We start from the raw sequence: 13187 nt of genomic DNA on the forward strand, positions 1-13187 counted from the left end.
AAATAAACTTTTTGAAAACAGCCCATTCGCGAGCTGGGGATTTTCAACTCTGGGTCCTCACAGGGACATCAGAGAGCGAAAAGAATCACACCATTTTTTTTTAAATACAGGTTGCAGAAGAAATCCTAGGTGAAAAGGAAAGGAATTGAATTACTGAACTTGGGGGAGAAAGAGACGACCAGTCAGACCACAGGGTGCATGGCAGCTCTGTGTGTGTGTGTGTGTGTGTGTGTGTGTGTGTGTGTGTGTGTGTGTGTCCACCGGAGACGTTGGGCGTTCGGGCTGCCACCCAGGGGCAAACATCTGCGTGGTGCTGTTCTGGGCTGTGTGGGTGGCGTCTCCCACTTTCAGCACTTCCAGACTCGCTCCCCCAGTCAGGAGCAGTTTGTACAGGATCCGATTGGAGGACCGGGGATGTTAAGATTACTCGCTGGCTTCAGGGTTCCCACCTCCCCCCTCAGCCTCAGTCGGCAGATGGCGTGATGTGTTCCAGAATTTTGAGAAACGTGATGTGATTCAACAAGTGCCCTCCATACATAACACAGCTTGGAATGAATATCTTAGAATAACTAAACCCAAAATGCATCCTTTTCTACCCCAAAATGAGTATCTTAAAACGTAAGCTGTCCCATACCAGTATAAAAACCTTAAAACAGCTGTTCTAACTCAATACTTTTTGACCTTTGAATGGGGGAAAAGATGTTATTTGGGGCTTGTTAAATTAGTGTCATTTTAGTTACTCATTCAGAAGGGCTGGGGGTGTTACTTTCCTAATGATACTACGGTGCCCCAATGAGCCTTTCCTAAAAACAGTCTGAAACCAAGAAATGACAGCTGTGAATGTGCACCTGGAGCCTTAAATGGTCCGCAGCCCCCCCAGGCCCCGGTTTAACAGTTTGGTTTATGACGTGGTTTCAGAGTAACGCTCTCAAGCATAGTAGAACCCTTCGTCCGAAACGGACATGAATCCATAAAGCTTGTTAATGGTGACTCTAAAACCCCCAGAAGTAGTCTCTGTGGCATATTTTTGGTTTGTTGATCTAAAATCCTTAGCTTCCTGAATGTCCCTTCACGACCCGCCTGGACCACCGCCAGTTGATCTGAGAAGCGGTACTGGTTCGCGCTGGCCAGACTGCCCGGCTTCCTGCTGCGCCCGGTGCTCCCCCTTGCCTGCGCTGTCCCCGAGGGTCCCCCACTCCTGCGCGTCAGCACCGCCGGGGGCCTGTCACCTGGCTGGAGTGTATTTGCCTGTCGCTCCCTCGGTGGGCAAACTGCGCCTCTTCCCTACCTACACACAGCACCTGCCTCTGGCTCTTCGGGTCCTGCTTCCAATGTCTGAGCTCCCAGGAAGTCTTCTTAGGGCCCCAAAGCGCAGGCTGGCGCCCCTGGTGTCGCAGGTTCCCCACCGCGTCCACTGACCCTGCACCCACCACGAAGTCGGTTAGTCTAGTGCGCGCTCTACACGGAGCGCTCCTGAGAGCGAGGACTGTGACCCCCGCGCCCAGCACCGAGGCGGGCCCCCAGCCGGCACTCCACAGATGCTTGCTGCAGGGGAGAGCCAGCTCAGGGTCTTCCAGGTGGCCAGACGGGGTCCTCGTCTCCCAGCCTGCCAAGCAGGGCACAGACACTCGCCACACCCTCGTAGCACACTCGCCGTGTGTTCGGGTTTACGACAGGTCTCCTCCCACGCCCGCCGCTGGACAGAAAGCTCCTCGAGGGCAGTGACGCACGTCACGCATCTCCACACTCCAGGAAGTCACGCCCTGACTGGCGTGCGGTGACCGTGTGTTTAATCTGCATTGGCCGACAGCACACGGGCGGTTCTGAGCAGGACGATTCTTCGTTGTACAAACAGACCTACGCGTTGGAGGACAGCAGCGGTCCCACCCCCGCCCACTCAACGCCAGTGGTGCCCCGTCATTGGGACACGCCCTCCCATGCACACACATTTGTAAAAGCCTTGGGGTGGGAGGTCAGGCGGAGAATGGGCCTGCCCGTAGCCGAGAGCCTCTAGTCACCGGAACCCTCGCCGCAGCTCAGTGAGCAGCGGGACGTGGAGACTCCGCGCCAGTGCCAGGGCGACTTACGGAGGGTTTGCCCATGGGTGGTGGCGTCAGGCGGGGTACAGAGCGGCATCGTGGCCCTCAGTGGGGCGCGGTAACTGTTCTGTGTAAGGTGACTGACTAGTCTTCGTTGGACATTTGTCATACACCCTAAGCACTGGGCGGAGTGTGCACGTCAGCTGTTCAGTCCTCACAACAGCCTGCGCGGCCCCATTTCTCAGTGGAGGAAACGGGGGCGGAGAGGGTTTGGAGCCATGGACCAAGTTCCCACACTCGGTCCATGTCAAGGCCAGGAGTCCACCCCAGATCGCTGTGCTGGGCTGACTCTGCTAGGCATGTGTAACAGGAACACACCAAATATCCCAGACGCAGGAATGCTTTTGAAGTTCGTCCCTCCTGTTAATTATAGCACGGCAGGGTGTTTCACAAAGCCTGCCCGCATGGCGTCGAGGTAGCGGGATGAGAAGAACGGGTTCCGGGGCACGGAAGGTGGAGACACGCTTTCAGAAGGGCGTGCAGGGAACGCGGTGGAGCCGTGAACGCCGAACACCAGACCAGCCTCGGGGGCGCCTCGGGGGCTTGCCAGTGACGCAGGGTGATTTCAGAACATCCCGGAGCAGACAGCGGCAAAGACCACGGCAGGAGCTGGTCTGCCAGGAGTGATCGCCAACCGGCTCCCACGGACGCGGCTGCAGGAAATGCCTGAGGGGGCGTTAGTGACCTTCCTTCCAATTTCACAATAACAATGGGTGCCGTTTGTTAGGTGCTAAGTGCTTTAAATTCCCTTTTATAATTTCCACTCTCATCATGTCCCTTTCACAGAAACACACTGAAGCCTAGAGGCGCTGGTCACGTCACTTTCCCTGCAGCCACTAACGATTTGATGGCAGAGCAAACCTGAACCCCGTCCTCTCTAACTTCGTGCCTCGTGATTAGAAACACTGTGCTCCGAGCTCCCAGCACTGAGACCGTGGGCAGGGCTTCCCTGTGGGTCTGGATGTGCAAAGCAAAACCCTCTCGAAGACGGTGCCCAGGAGCGCCTCGAACGGGTGGCGCACACCGGGCACGACACTGCCCTCGCTGCAGCGCGCCTCTTCAGCCTAACGCGGTTATTCGGGCTGGGTACCGAGCTGGCGTTCCTCTCTGGCATGATTCACGTTGCTTAATTTCACTATTATACTTTAAACTCACAGATCAGCACGTTGTTGCACAATTTTTTTTATGGCTTTTTATTCGTGTTGAGGAAGGAGTATCCACCTGGCTAGCAGTTCACCCAGTCTGCTCCCCGTCCTGGAGCCCGAGTCTGTCCTCGATGAACTGCCTCCAGGCTGACAGGTTAACCCGAGTTCAAGTTGCTGATGGGCCCAGCACCCAGCTTCTTCTTATTTTTCGGTCTCTCTTTCCTTTTCAACAGACGTGGGTGCCTTTTTTGAAGAGGGGATGTGGCTGCGGTACAACTTCCAGGCCCCCGGGGCCAGCGGCAGGGAGTCGGGCGGCCGGACAGAGAGCTCACCAGAGCAGCAGGGCCCGCCACCGGACCTGGCCCAGGAGGAGGTCCGCTTCAGCTTCAGCACCTCCAAGGCGCCCTGCATCCTCCTGTACGTCAGTTCTCTCACCACGGACTTCCTGGCCATCCTCGTCAAACCCACCGGTAAGGACGGTGACGCCGGGTGTTGAGTGCTGGGCGGACAGAATGTCCTAGTAAGAGACTAGATCGTTCTTGGCTTCTCCTTGATTCCTCACAGGAAGCTGAGCAGGCCACCTGGTGTCCTTGAACCCTGTCTCCCTGTTTGAGAGCCAGCAAGGCAACTGCCTGCTGCAGCCCGGTGGCAATGCGTCGTGGCAGTAATGTCGCCGAGGCACGCTGAGCTCCGCACGGGAACCACGTTACATGATGAGAGAGGGCTTCCTGGGTACAGTGGTGGCTTCTTTGGTTCCTAATGAATCAGGACATTCACTACTCCACCAGTAAGAACTTTGCAGTGGTGAAATGAACTTCATATCAACAAATGAGTCATTACCCTGATGTGTGATGATGACCAAGCAGGTCCCTACAGCACATCTGAACCTTCCATAGAAACAGAGAGTCAGAGACGTGCGCCCCCCCGAGCCCTCTCAGAATTTCACCTTCATAAACTGCCTCCCTGACGGAAAGGCTGCTGAGAGCAGGGCACGTTCACGTGTATGATTGTGTGACATCGGGACCTTCCTGGTCTCTGAACACGTACCGCGCCAGAGCGTGTCAGACACACGGCCACTGAGATGGCATCCCGTGGCAGTGTAGGGCTGGCCCTGTGACCTTAGAGAAGTATGAGCGTTCCTAATGCCCGGGAACTTGAGGTCTAAGCCTCATAACACCTTCACTTCCCTTTTTTTTTAACCAGTGAAGGTAGTTCAGGGGTCTCCAGAAGCGAGTCTCTCTGACTCACTCCCAGCCTGTGTGGCCGACGGCGGGAGGCCCCTCTCTCCTCGTCCCGCTCTTCACTGCTGAGGCCTGGAAGCCCCCGTGACAGCTGTGTCAGGGGGTGGCATCTGGAAGGGCAGGGTTTCCATCCCCAGGGACCAACGGTCATCACTGTTATTAACCCAGCTCCACTTAAGTTCTGGAAACCAGTACTTCCCTGGGCGATGCACTGTGGGTTAAAAAGATGGGGAAATCAAATGTCTCCTTGTATTTTAGAAATCATTCCTAAAGTAACTAGCCAAAAATCAGACAGCGATTCAACATGCAGGTGTTACTCACGGGAACTGGAAAGAACCGAGAAGCTCGACGGCAGTGAAGTGGCGAGTGGAAGAGGGGGGGTCACGTTTTACCAACCTCACGTATCCGTGAAGAATCACGTTCACAAAGAGTAATTAGTGACATGGAGGGAAAACGAGCGGTGCTGTGTTAAAGAAAGGAGCAAGAAACCGTCCAAAATCAGTTTAACCTTGAGATACGTGTACATCCATCCATATAAACAGACGTACAGACAAAAGGAAGCAACAACAGTCCGTGGGGATTGTCGGTTTGCTGCTTCTGAACAGGAACACTCACCCCTACGCCTCGCGTGCCCACACCGAGCAGGGGCCACTGTTCTGATCAGACAAAACGGTGCTTAAAACCAGGAGGGCGGAAGCAGAAGGCAGCAGTGCACAGCCCCGCCTTCCATGAGCTCGAGAGTCACGTGTCTCCTGGACCCAACCAATCAGATTTCTCGTCCCAGTTGCGCCTGCCCCCAGGTCCCAGCCCCGCAGTGGGCGGGGAGGATGGCGCTGCCTTCGGCTCGTCCAGGATGGGACGGACACAGTGCAGTCGATGCTGGACTGTCTGCTCCTGGAGTCGCGACTGCGCACGAATGTTCAGTGGCCAGCACCCAACGCTGGGGCACACACGCCCGTGTGTGTGGGTGTTTGTCGTGGGCCACGGTTCCATCCGGGGGTGTCCAGCCTCTGGGCGTCTCTGGGCCACACCGGAAAAAGAGTTGTCGTCTTGGGCCCCACAAACACTAACGAACACTGATGAACAAGAGAAAGGTCCGTGCGTACTTTTCACGAGCTCCGCCACCGCAGATGAGCAGAAAGTCCTCACGTAACAGCCCTGGCTGTGCAGCGGCCCCCTGGGTAATCTCCTAAAATCGCCCAGCAGGTCCCAGGTTTGTGATCGCTGATACAGAGAATGTACACATCTAAGTAATAAAACTTAGTACAAAACTAGTAACAAAACTAAGCAATGTTTTAAGTAACTTTACGACTGTGTTTGGCCGCATTCATAGTCAAACCCCGGGTGGCAGGCAGCCTGGATGGGACACCCCTGCAGGTGGGACACCCCTGCAGTCGGTTTGGTTGATACGGCAGCGGCTGCAGCCAGTACAGCAGTAGCCCCTTCCCCTGCCTCTGTGCCCTCGGGGGGTGAACACGAGATGCAGGAAGCGAGCCCTCTCTCCACTCAACACTATTTTATTTTAATGAGCAAATATTAATATTCTCCCAATCGTCATTTCATGGGTCTCTTGTGCTGCTGTTTGAAAGGTATTGATACAGAGTTTGAATTTTATTATTCAAGAAGATTACCATAGCTGTTTATAGATGTTCACTATATGTGCATTTAAAGTTCCAACTCATCTTTCTTCTCAAAGCAAATAATTTCTCTCGCCGTTAAGTGCGGTGGCTGTACACATTTTAAATCATATTTACAAAGCTCAAGACAGCCGGAAAGGAGAAGCATGATTTTTAAAGAAACAACTTTATGCCGAGTCACATGAGCTTGGGCACAGGGGGGGACCAGTGGCAGAGGCGGAGCAGGGGCAACGCCCAGTTTTTTGCGTGATGACGTGATCCGCACACTAGGGCGTCGGGACCGGCCTGTCAGACGTGGCTCTACGCTTACGGGGGAGCACACAGCCCTTTCAGACGCAGGACACTCGCGTTGGCCGCGCTGCACACAGCAAGCACACGAGTGTGCTCTGAAGAGGTGCACACACAAGGCAAGAGTGGGCACCGCCGTAAACTTTCAGAGATGGGCTGCGAGTTTACCAGCACACCGGAAGTAGAGTGGGGAGCAGTCACTGGAGACGGTCGGCTTTCTGCATGTTGTTCAAATACCTGCCTGCTCATCTCCTTCACTCCCAAACGAGAGATTGGGATGAAGGAAAAAATAGGGTAAAACACTGAAGAGTGGGGAGAGAGGTTGCTCTGGAGACGAGAGCAGGGTACTCCAGGGCCCAGAGGTGGGGGCAGGATTTCACATTCCAGGGGAGGAGAGAAGTCAAAGGTGACGTGGAGGCGGGAGGTGAGAGGGCGGAGGGCGTGGTTTGAAAACAGAGAAGCAGGCAGAACGCAGACGAGACAGCCCGGTGCACCGCGCCGAGAGTGGGCGTCTTCATCTGAGGAGCAGCTGGAAGGCCTTGAAGCACCATAAGTGAACCAATGCACTAATCAATAATGCCTTTTGAAAAGACCTCTCTGCGAAGAAAACCTAAGGAAGAAAAAAGCACAGAAGCAGGGAGACCATCGTTTATTCACTCAACAAATATTTATTCACACCTAGTGTCAGGCATCATTCCATACGTTGCAATAATGTATCATAAAGAATATAAACAGACATTCCTTCTCTCCTGGAGCTTACATTTGAGTGGGAGAACACAGGCAGTAAACAAATTAAGGACGATACCTAGTAAGAGCTATAAGAGAAAAAAGTAAGACAGAGTAGGGAGGACCTGACCAAGGGAAAGGAGTCAGTAGATTCTGCTTTTGAAGAGGTCCCAGAGATGATCACTGAGAAGATGATATTTTAGCAAAGACCTAAAGGGGGTGAGAGGCCAGCCAGCCGGATAAATGGGGAGTAAGCATCCTGGACGGAAGAGCCACCAAGGGCAAAGGCACCGGGGCAGGAGCCTGCTGGCTTCTGGACAAACAGCAAGGAGGCCGCAGTGAGCACGGAGGAGAATAGTAAGCGATTATGTCACAGGCGATAGTGGAAGGTACCTGGGGCCTAGAGAGCCATTAAGAGCTTGATTTTTTACTGTGAGGGAGGTAGGAGGAGGCCATTGGAAGGTTCTGAGCAGGGTATCATTCTAACCACCAGGCAGAGAGGAGACCAGGTGTGCAAGGGGCATGGCCTGGGGTGGGGGAGGGGCGGGCAGGGCAGAAGGAAGAGGTTAGTGCGGCAGCTAGTACGGTGATCGGACTGCGGGCAGTGGGGGTTTGGTCTGCGGTAGTAATGGAGATGGTGCACAGCAGCGAGATTCAGGGAATGAGCCGAGGAGCCGGACAATGTGCTGACAGATCGTACCTGTACTCTGGGAGGTAGCGGGGAGAGGGAGCCCTTGGCAGGCGTAGCCAGAGGGACGAAGGGAAGCGAGGAAAACTGCAGCGGGAGACTTCTGGGGGGAGGACCGAGAGTTTGGTTTCGCACAAGGCGTGTTTGAGGGGCCATGAAGACATCTCCTTGAATGGGCTTGGCAGTGAGGAAGCAGAGAAACAGTACTGACCTGAGAGGGAAGCAAGGGCAGTGGCTCCCTGTCAGAGGGCAGATTGGGCAGGGTCAGACGAGACGCAGGTGGCGGCCATCAGCTCACCAGTCTGGAGCCTGAACTCCCGGGTACGGAGGGGCCCACCTAAGCCCCAGGGCGTGGAGCTCTGGTGGGGCGGAGACAGCCAGCCGAGGGCTCTGGCGGGATTCAGGCCGGGGGTTCCAGGTGCCAGGGAGACCCACGGACGCAGAAGTGGAGGAAAGCAGGAAAGTTAAGCATGTTTCAGAGATGGAGACCAATGCCGAGAGCAGAGGATCTGGGCTGAAACACCAAGGCAACACTCAGAACTAGAGAAGGCTTGTGGAGTTCGCTTAGAACGCAAAAATAGAAAATCCGGTTCATTCTTTATTGTCCTAGTGAACATTTCTTTCCACTGTGGGAACAGGGTGGAGTATTTTAAATAGCACATGGAATGCTAGAATAGCTACGTTTAGAAAGTGTTGCATTTATTTGTTTACAAAGGCACAGAGACCTCTCTGGAGCGCCGCACTGCCAGCCGTTCAGAATAGTTACCTCGGGGTGGTGGGGTTTCCGACAACCGACGTGTATTTTTTCTTTCTGTGTGCTCAGTTTTAATTGTCGTGTTTTATTTCACAACTTAAAAGTCAGAATATCAGTTTTGTGCCTCCAGAAGGAAAATGAATCTGTGAGGTGATTTGCAGTTGGTCAAACTCCCTTTTGAAGCTTGGAGATGGTAACTATTAAAATGAAGATTCCAATTTGAGTGAAAAATGAGATTAAAAATTGATGTGTGTAAAAATCATAAATGAGAAGTAGAAGTTATGTCTGCTGTGCAGATTAGGTAAAAGCAGGGTCCACAATGCCACATGCGCCTCCTTGAATGCCGTCTGTCGCGCCCGGGGAGAAATGGAGGAGAATGGAAGAGAGAAGGATCCGTCAAGGCCAAGGGGCCTGTAACCAAGGCAGCGGCCACTCGGGGGCCCGGGAAGCCCCTCTTTTCCTCTGCTTTGCATCTGATTTGAAGCCATCTCTAACCCCAAATAAAAGTAATCGCTTCACTTCCCAGGTCTCAGTGAAGCCGCCCAAAATCCCATGTGTTTATCTTTTATGAATTATGTTTATTTTTAATATCGTACTCTCATGATTCTTTCATGCCCCGAGTGTCACGCTCTGCTGACTCCCTGGGCTGGAGCCTGCACCCTGCGTTTACTTTGGGCCCCACCGAGGATTCTGTGGGGCCTGCGGGCGTCTCCACAGCCCTGTGTTGTGCGGGGTCTCATTCCGCCCCCCAGGCTCACTCCCAACTCGGCTCGTCCATGCCGTGTGCCGCTTCCACTTGCAGACAGTGGCCGCTGGCGGGTGGTGGGCGGGTGGTGACCGTGTGGGCGCCTGGTGCTGTTAACTGTCACGGATCAGGGTGCCTCAGAGCCGGTTCAGAATAGCAGCGGTGTGTGTTGACGGGCAGCAAAGAGGGGGCAGCGCCCCTCGGAGACCCGCGTGCTGAGGGTGGGAGGCGTTGTAGTACCATGGCACCTGGAGCAGAGAAGTTGCTGAGACCCCATCCTCTTCCCCGTGCAGGGAGCCTGCAGATCCGGTACAGCCTGGGCGGCACCAGGGAGCCGTTCAACATCGACCTGGACCACAGGAACATGGCCAACGGGCAGCCCCACAGCGTCAACGTCACGCGCCGCGGGAAGACCGTCACGCTCAAGGTACACACACGTGCGCACGCCTGTGTGTGTGACGCAGTGTGGTGACCTCTGTCCTCTGTGCTGCCTGCGCGTGGGTTCTGTGTGGTTTCGTCTGGGAGGTGGGGCGGGTGGAGAAACGCTTGGACTTGGGTCTGCAGACCCCTCGCTGGGGAAGCGGAAGGTTGGGTAGCTCTTCTCGCAGAGACGGTGATGGAGCTGGTGGGGAGGAAGCTTCCGAGGGAGAAGCCGGAGTTAAACGTTGACTCTGGGCGCTCCGTAGCTTCATCGCTGTGGCCCACAGGGCCGTCAGCCTGCTGCTTCCATCTGCACACCGTCTGCTGCCTCCGTGCACTCAGGTGTCTGAAGCTTACCGCGTTTCCCAGCGGAGGCGGTTCTGCTGCCTCTGGCCTCTTTCTTCCACTATGCCCCGTGATGCGAGCAACCGGCTTTGATGCTTCTGTGGCCGCTTTCCCTCGAAAGTCCTCAAGACACAGACCTTCCCCAGAATCTCCGACTCTGGCCACAGACTCTCAGCCCACAAAGGGATGGTTTTATTAGGACACTCAGATGTTATTTCAGGTTCGTTGGTTGTCCCTACCCCACCACCGACTTTTACAATGAATGAGCCTGCCCGGGCACCACCACGAATAAAACATAGAGAGAGGAGGTCTCCCTGGGAACTGAGCCAGGAGATCAAGGCTGGGCACTGTCACTGGGCCCCCTGGCGGGTGCTGTGAATAGACACCTGTCGGCAGGGAGAGCCGCGGGTGCAGCCTTGTCTGTGGGGTGCAGCGGCCTCTCAGACCTCACTCAGACTCGGCTGCTGGCCGAGGGAGGTGCCGGCTGCAGGAAGGGCCACAGGCCTGTCCGTTTGGAGCAAGGCAGCTGTCACGTTCATAACTTGGTGTGGAGTTTGTGCTCGGCCTTGCGCAGCCAATGCTAGAGGGCATTTTAAGGTGAGGTCCTTCCCAGGGAGTGACAATGTGACGTTAGAGGTTATCGTGCCGTCCAGTGTGGGGAAGAGCAGGTGACCTCCCAGTGACGGACAGAGTCCCTGTGCCCAGCCGAGGGCCTGGCAGATGCTGGGTCCTGCAGATTATTTACTGAGTAAACCAAGTCCCTCTTTATCCCTGACTTGTGGTTCGTACCATTGTATCAATACTGTGTGCGCTGGCTTTTCTTTGGTGACATTCTTTTGTTTTAAACCATGCCACCTGGTCATCGCTTTTAAAGTAAGTGACTTATCTTGCCATTTTACCTTTGCAAAATAATATTAAGAGATAAAAAGAGCTCGGCCCTAGCTTGTGTGGCTCAGTGGATTGAGCGCTGGCCTGCGAACTAAAGGGTCACCAGTTCGATTCCCAGTGTAGGGCACGTGCCTGACATGCGGGCAGGTCCCCAGGGGGGCGGGGGGCGCGTCTGAGAGGCAAGCACACATTGCCGTTTCTCCCCCTCTCTTTTTCCTTCCCTTCCCCTCCCTAAAATAAATAAGTAAGTACATTAAATCCTTTTAAAGAAAAGTGCTGAGTAATCGGCGTGAAAGACAGTGTGACTGGGAAGGCCCACTTTGGCCTTAGACTCAAGCAGCACGAACCCTGACTGTCCCCAAGGAAGTTCCAGTTCATCAGGACCAAGGCCCGTGGGCTGTGGAACCACAGGCAAAGTGAGGACGGGCTGAGCGGGAGCAGAAGGGAGGGTGGTAGGCAAATTAACCCCATTTCTGCATGTATTTCCCAAAATGAGAGTTTGGAGGAAGGGTAGACTAAGGAGGCCTCCCTGGCACATTCCGCTAACCAGGGATGCTTTGGAACTAACCAGCGACTCTCTTAGAACAAATATTAGGCCCTGGCTGGTGTGGCTTAGTTGCTGGGAGCATCATCTCACACTGGGCTCGTACGAGAGACAACCAGTTGGTGTTTCTCTCCCTCCCCTCTCTCTAAAATCAGTATGCACGTCCTCAGGTGAGGATAAAAGAAAGGAACAAATAGTCTGCCACAGGGCACTAGAGAGGGGTGGGCTATTTTAAGAAGCTGAGACTTTCGCTCGGGGAGGGTCCGGTTCCAGGGCTCGGGTTCTTTCCGTTGCCAGTGACAAAGGACCAAGTCAGCGGCCATCTGCAGGAGGAGCTCCTGCAGCAGGTCGTGCAGTTTCAGAGGAGAGCCCGGGGACCTGCAGGACCAAAGTGAAGGCTGTCGTGCTCTCCCTCTCTGCCGTCCCTCCCCGTCCCCCTCCCCTGTCCCCTGTCATCGCTGCTAGTCCACCTCTCTCTCTGCAAGGACTGGGTTAGCACGTCTCACATACTCAGGGACACAGACTCTGTGGTGCTGGACTTACCTCCTCCCACTCCTGCCCCCAGAGGAAGGTCTGGTTCCTCGGTCCTTTTGAAACCCCAGGGAGGGTCCCGGCTCGTGTCACGTGCCCACTCTGTCTGCAGGGACAGCGACTGATGGCCCCTCATCAGATCTCCTGATTAGAGTGGGGCGTGGGGGAGCCTCACCCGAGAGAGCAGGACTGCACTTGCAGAGGGAGGAAGCGTGATGGCTGTGGGCAGCACACGGGCCGTTCAGGGCTCTGAGGTCGGGGACGGGGGAAGCCGTCCGACAGGCGCAGGCTGAATCCCAGCACGGGAGTCTCACCAGGCGCTGGAGAGCCCTGCCCCCACGGCTCCTTCTGTCAGACAGCAAGACCCAACTGCACTGAGATTTCCGAACCTGGGGAAAGCCAGACACCGTGGCCCGGCTGAGTGCAGTGGTCTGGGGTGCCCATCTTTCTCAGCCCAGCCTCTGCACTCCGGCCCAGGGGCACCTGCAGGGGAGACGGTGCAGGAAGAAGAGGCAGGGCTCCTCCTGTGGAAAAGCGGGTCAAGCGGGCCCCGCCCTCCTCCCTCAGGCGGGGAGGCCTGGCAGGGCCTGGCGGCCTTTCCGAAAGCACCTCGGACGGAACGCTAACAACGCCGAGTTTGCTTTCCCGAAACAGTCTACAGACCCACTGGAGAATGTCTGCAGCCTCCAGAGGAGGTGGAGGAGATGTAATAAAATGTTAATTGCAATTATTTTTGTGGGCAGGGATTATACAGTTTCCTTCCCTCTAGAGTTTTCCGTGTTTCCTCATTTTCTGCTAGAAGCATATGTTGCATTCTTATAATGGAACCAAAATATGAAACATACATATGTCCTCACCTTATTCTGATATCCCCCAGTTATAATAAAATATAATGACACAGATGCTCAAGTAATGTCAAATTGCAATAAACTTTTAATCAAGGAACAAAAAGCTAATTCAAGGATGACTTTTAAAATACAGTAATACCTTTGGAATTAAGGTGAAATTTTATACATTTATATACACTCAAACAGTGTATAATTTAGATGATGTTTGAAAACATCAGTGTTGATGATGTTTTTAAAAGCAGATTTATTTCCCTAGCAGGGTTTGGCCAAAGCCGACATTGAGTGAGT

At 54.5% G+C, this 13187-nt stretch overlaps 1 protein-coding gene across 1 annotated transcript in view; it reads left to right on the forward strand.

The window, feature by feature from the left end:
- Positions 1-13187, forward strand: part of CNTNAP2 (contactin associated protein 2) — a 1645556-nt gene that overhangs the window by 1523691 nt on the left and 108678 nt on the right. Inside the window, exons 19-20 of the mRNA XM_053671916.1 lie at positions 3478-3714; positions 9617-9750. Coding sequence (XP_053527891.1) covers positions 3478-3714; positions 9617-9750 — 371 coding nt within the window. The remainder of the gene's footprint in view (positions 1-3477; positions 3715-9616; positions 9751-13187) is intronic.

The sequence above is a fragment of the Artibeus jamaicensis genome, unplaced genomic scaffold (genome assembly GCF_021234435.1).
Source record: "Artibeus jamaicensis isolate MK-2021 breed Jamaican fruit bat unplaced genomic scaffold, CSHL_Jam_final contig_718, whole genome shotgun sequence".
Lineage (NCBI taxonomy): Eukaryota > Metazoa > Chordata > Mammalia > Chiroptera > Phyllostomidae > Artibeus > Artibeus jamaicensis.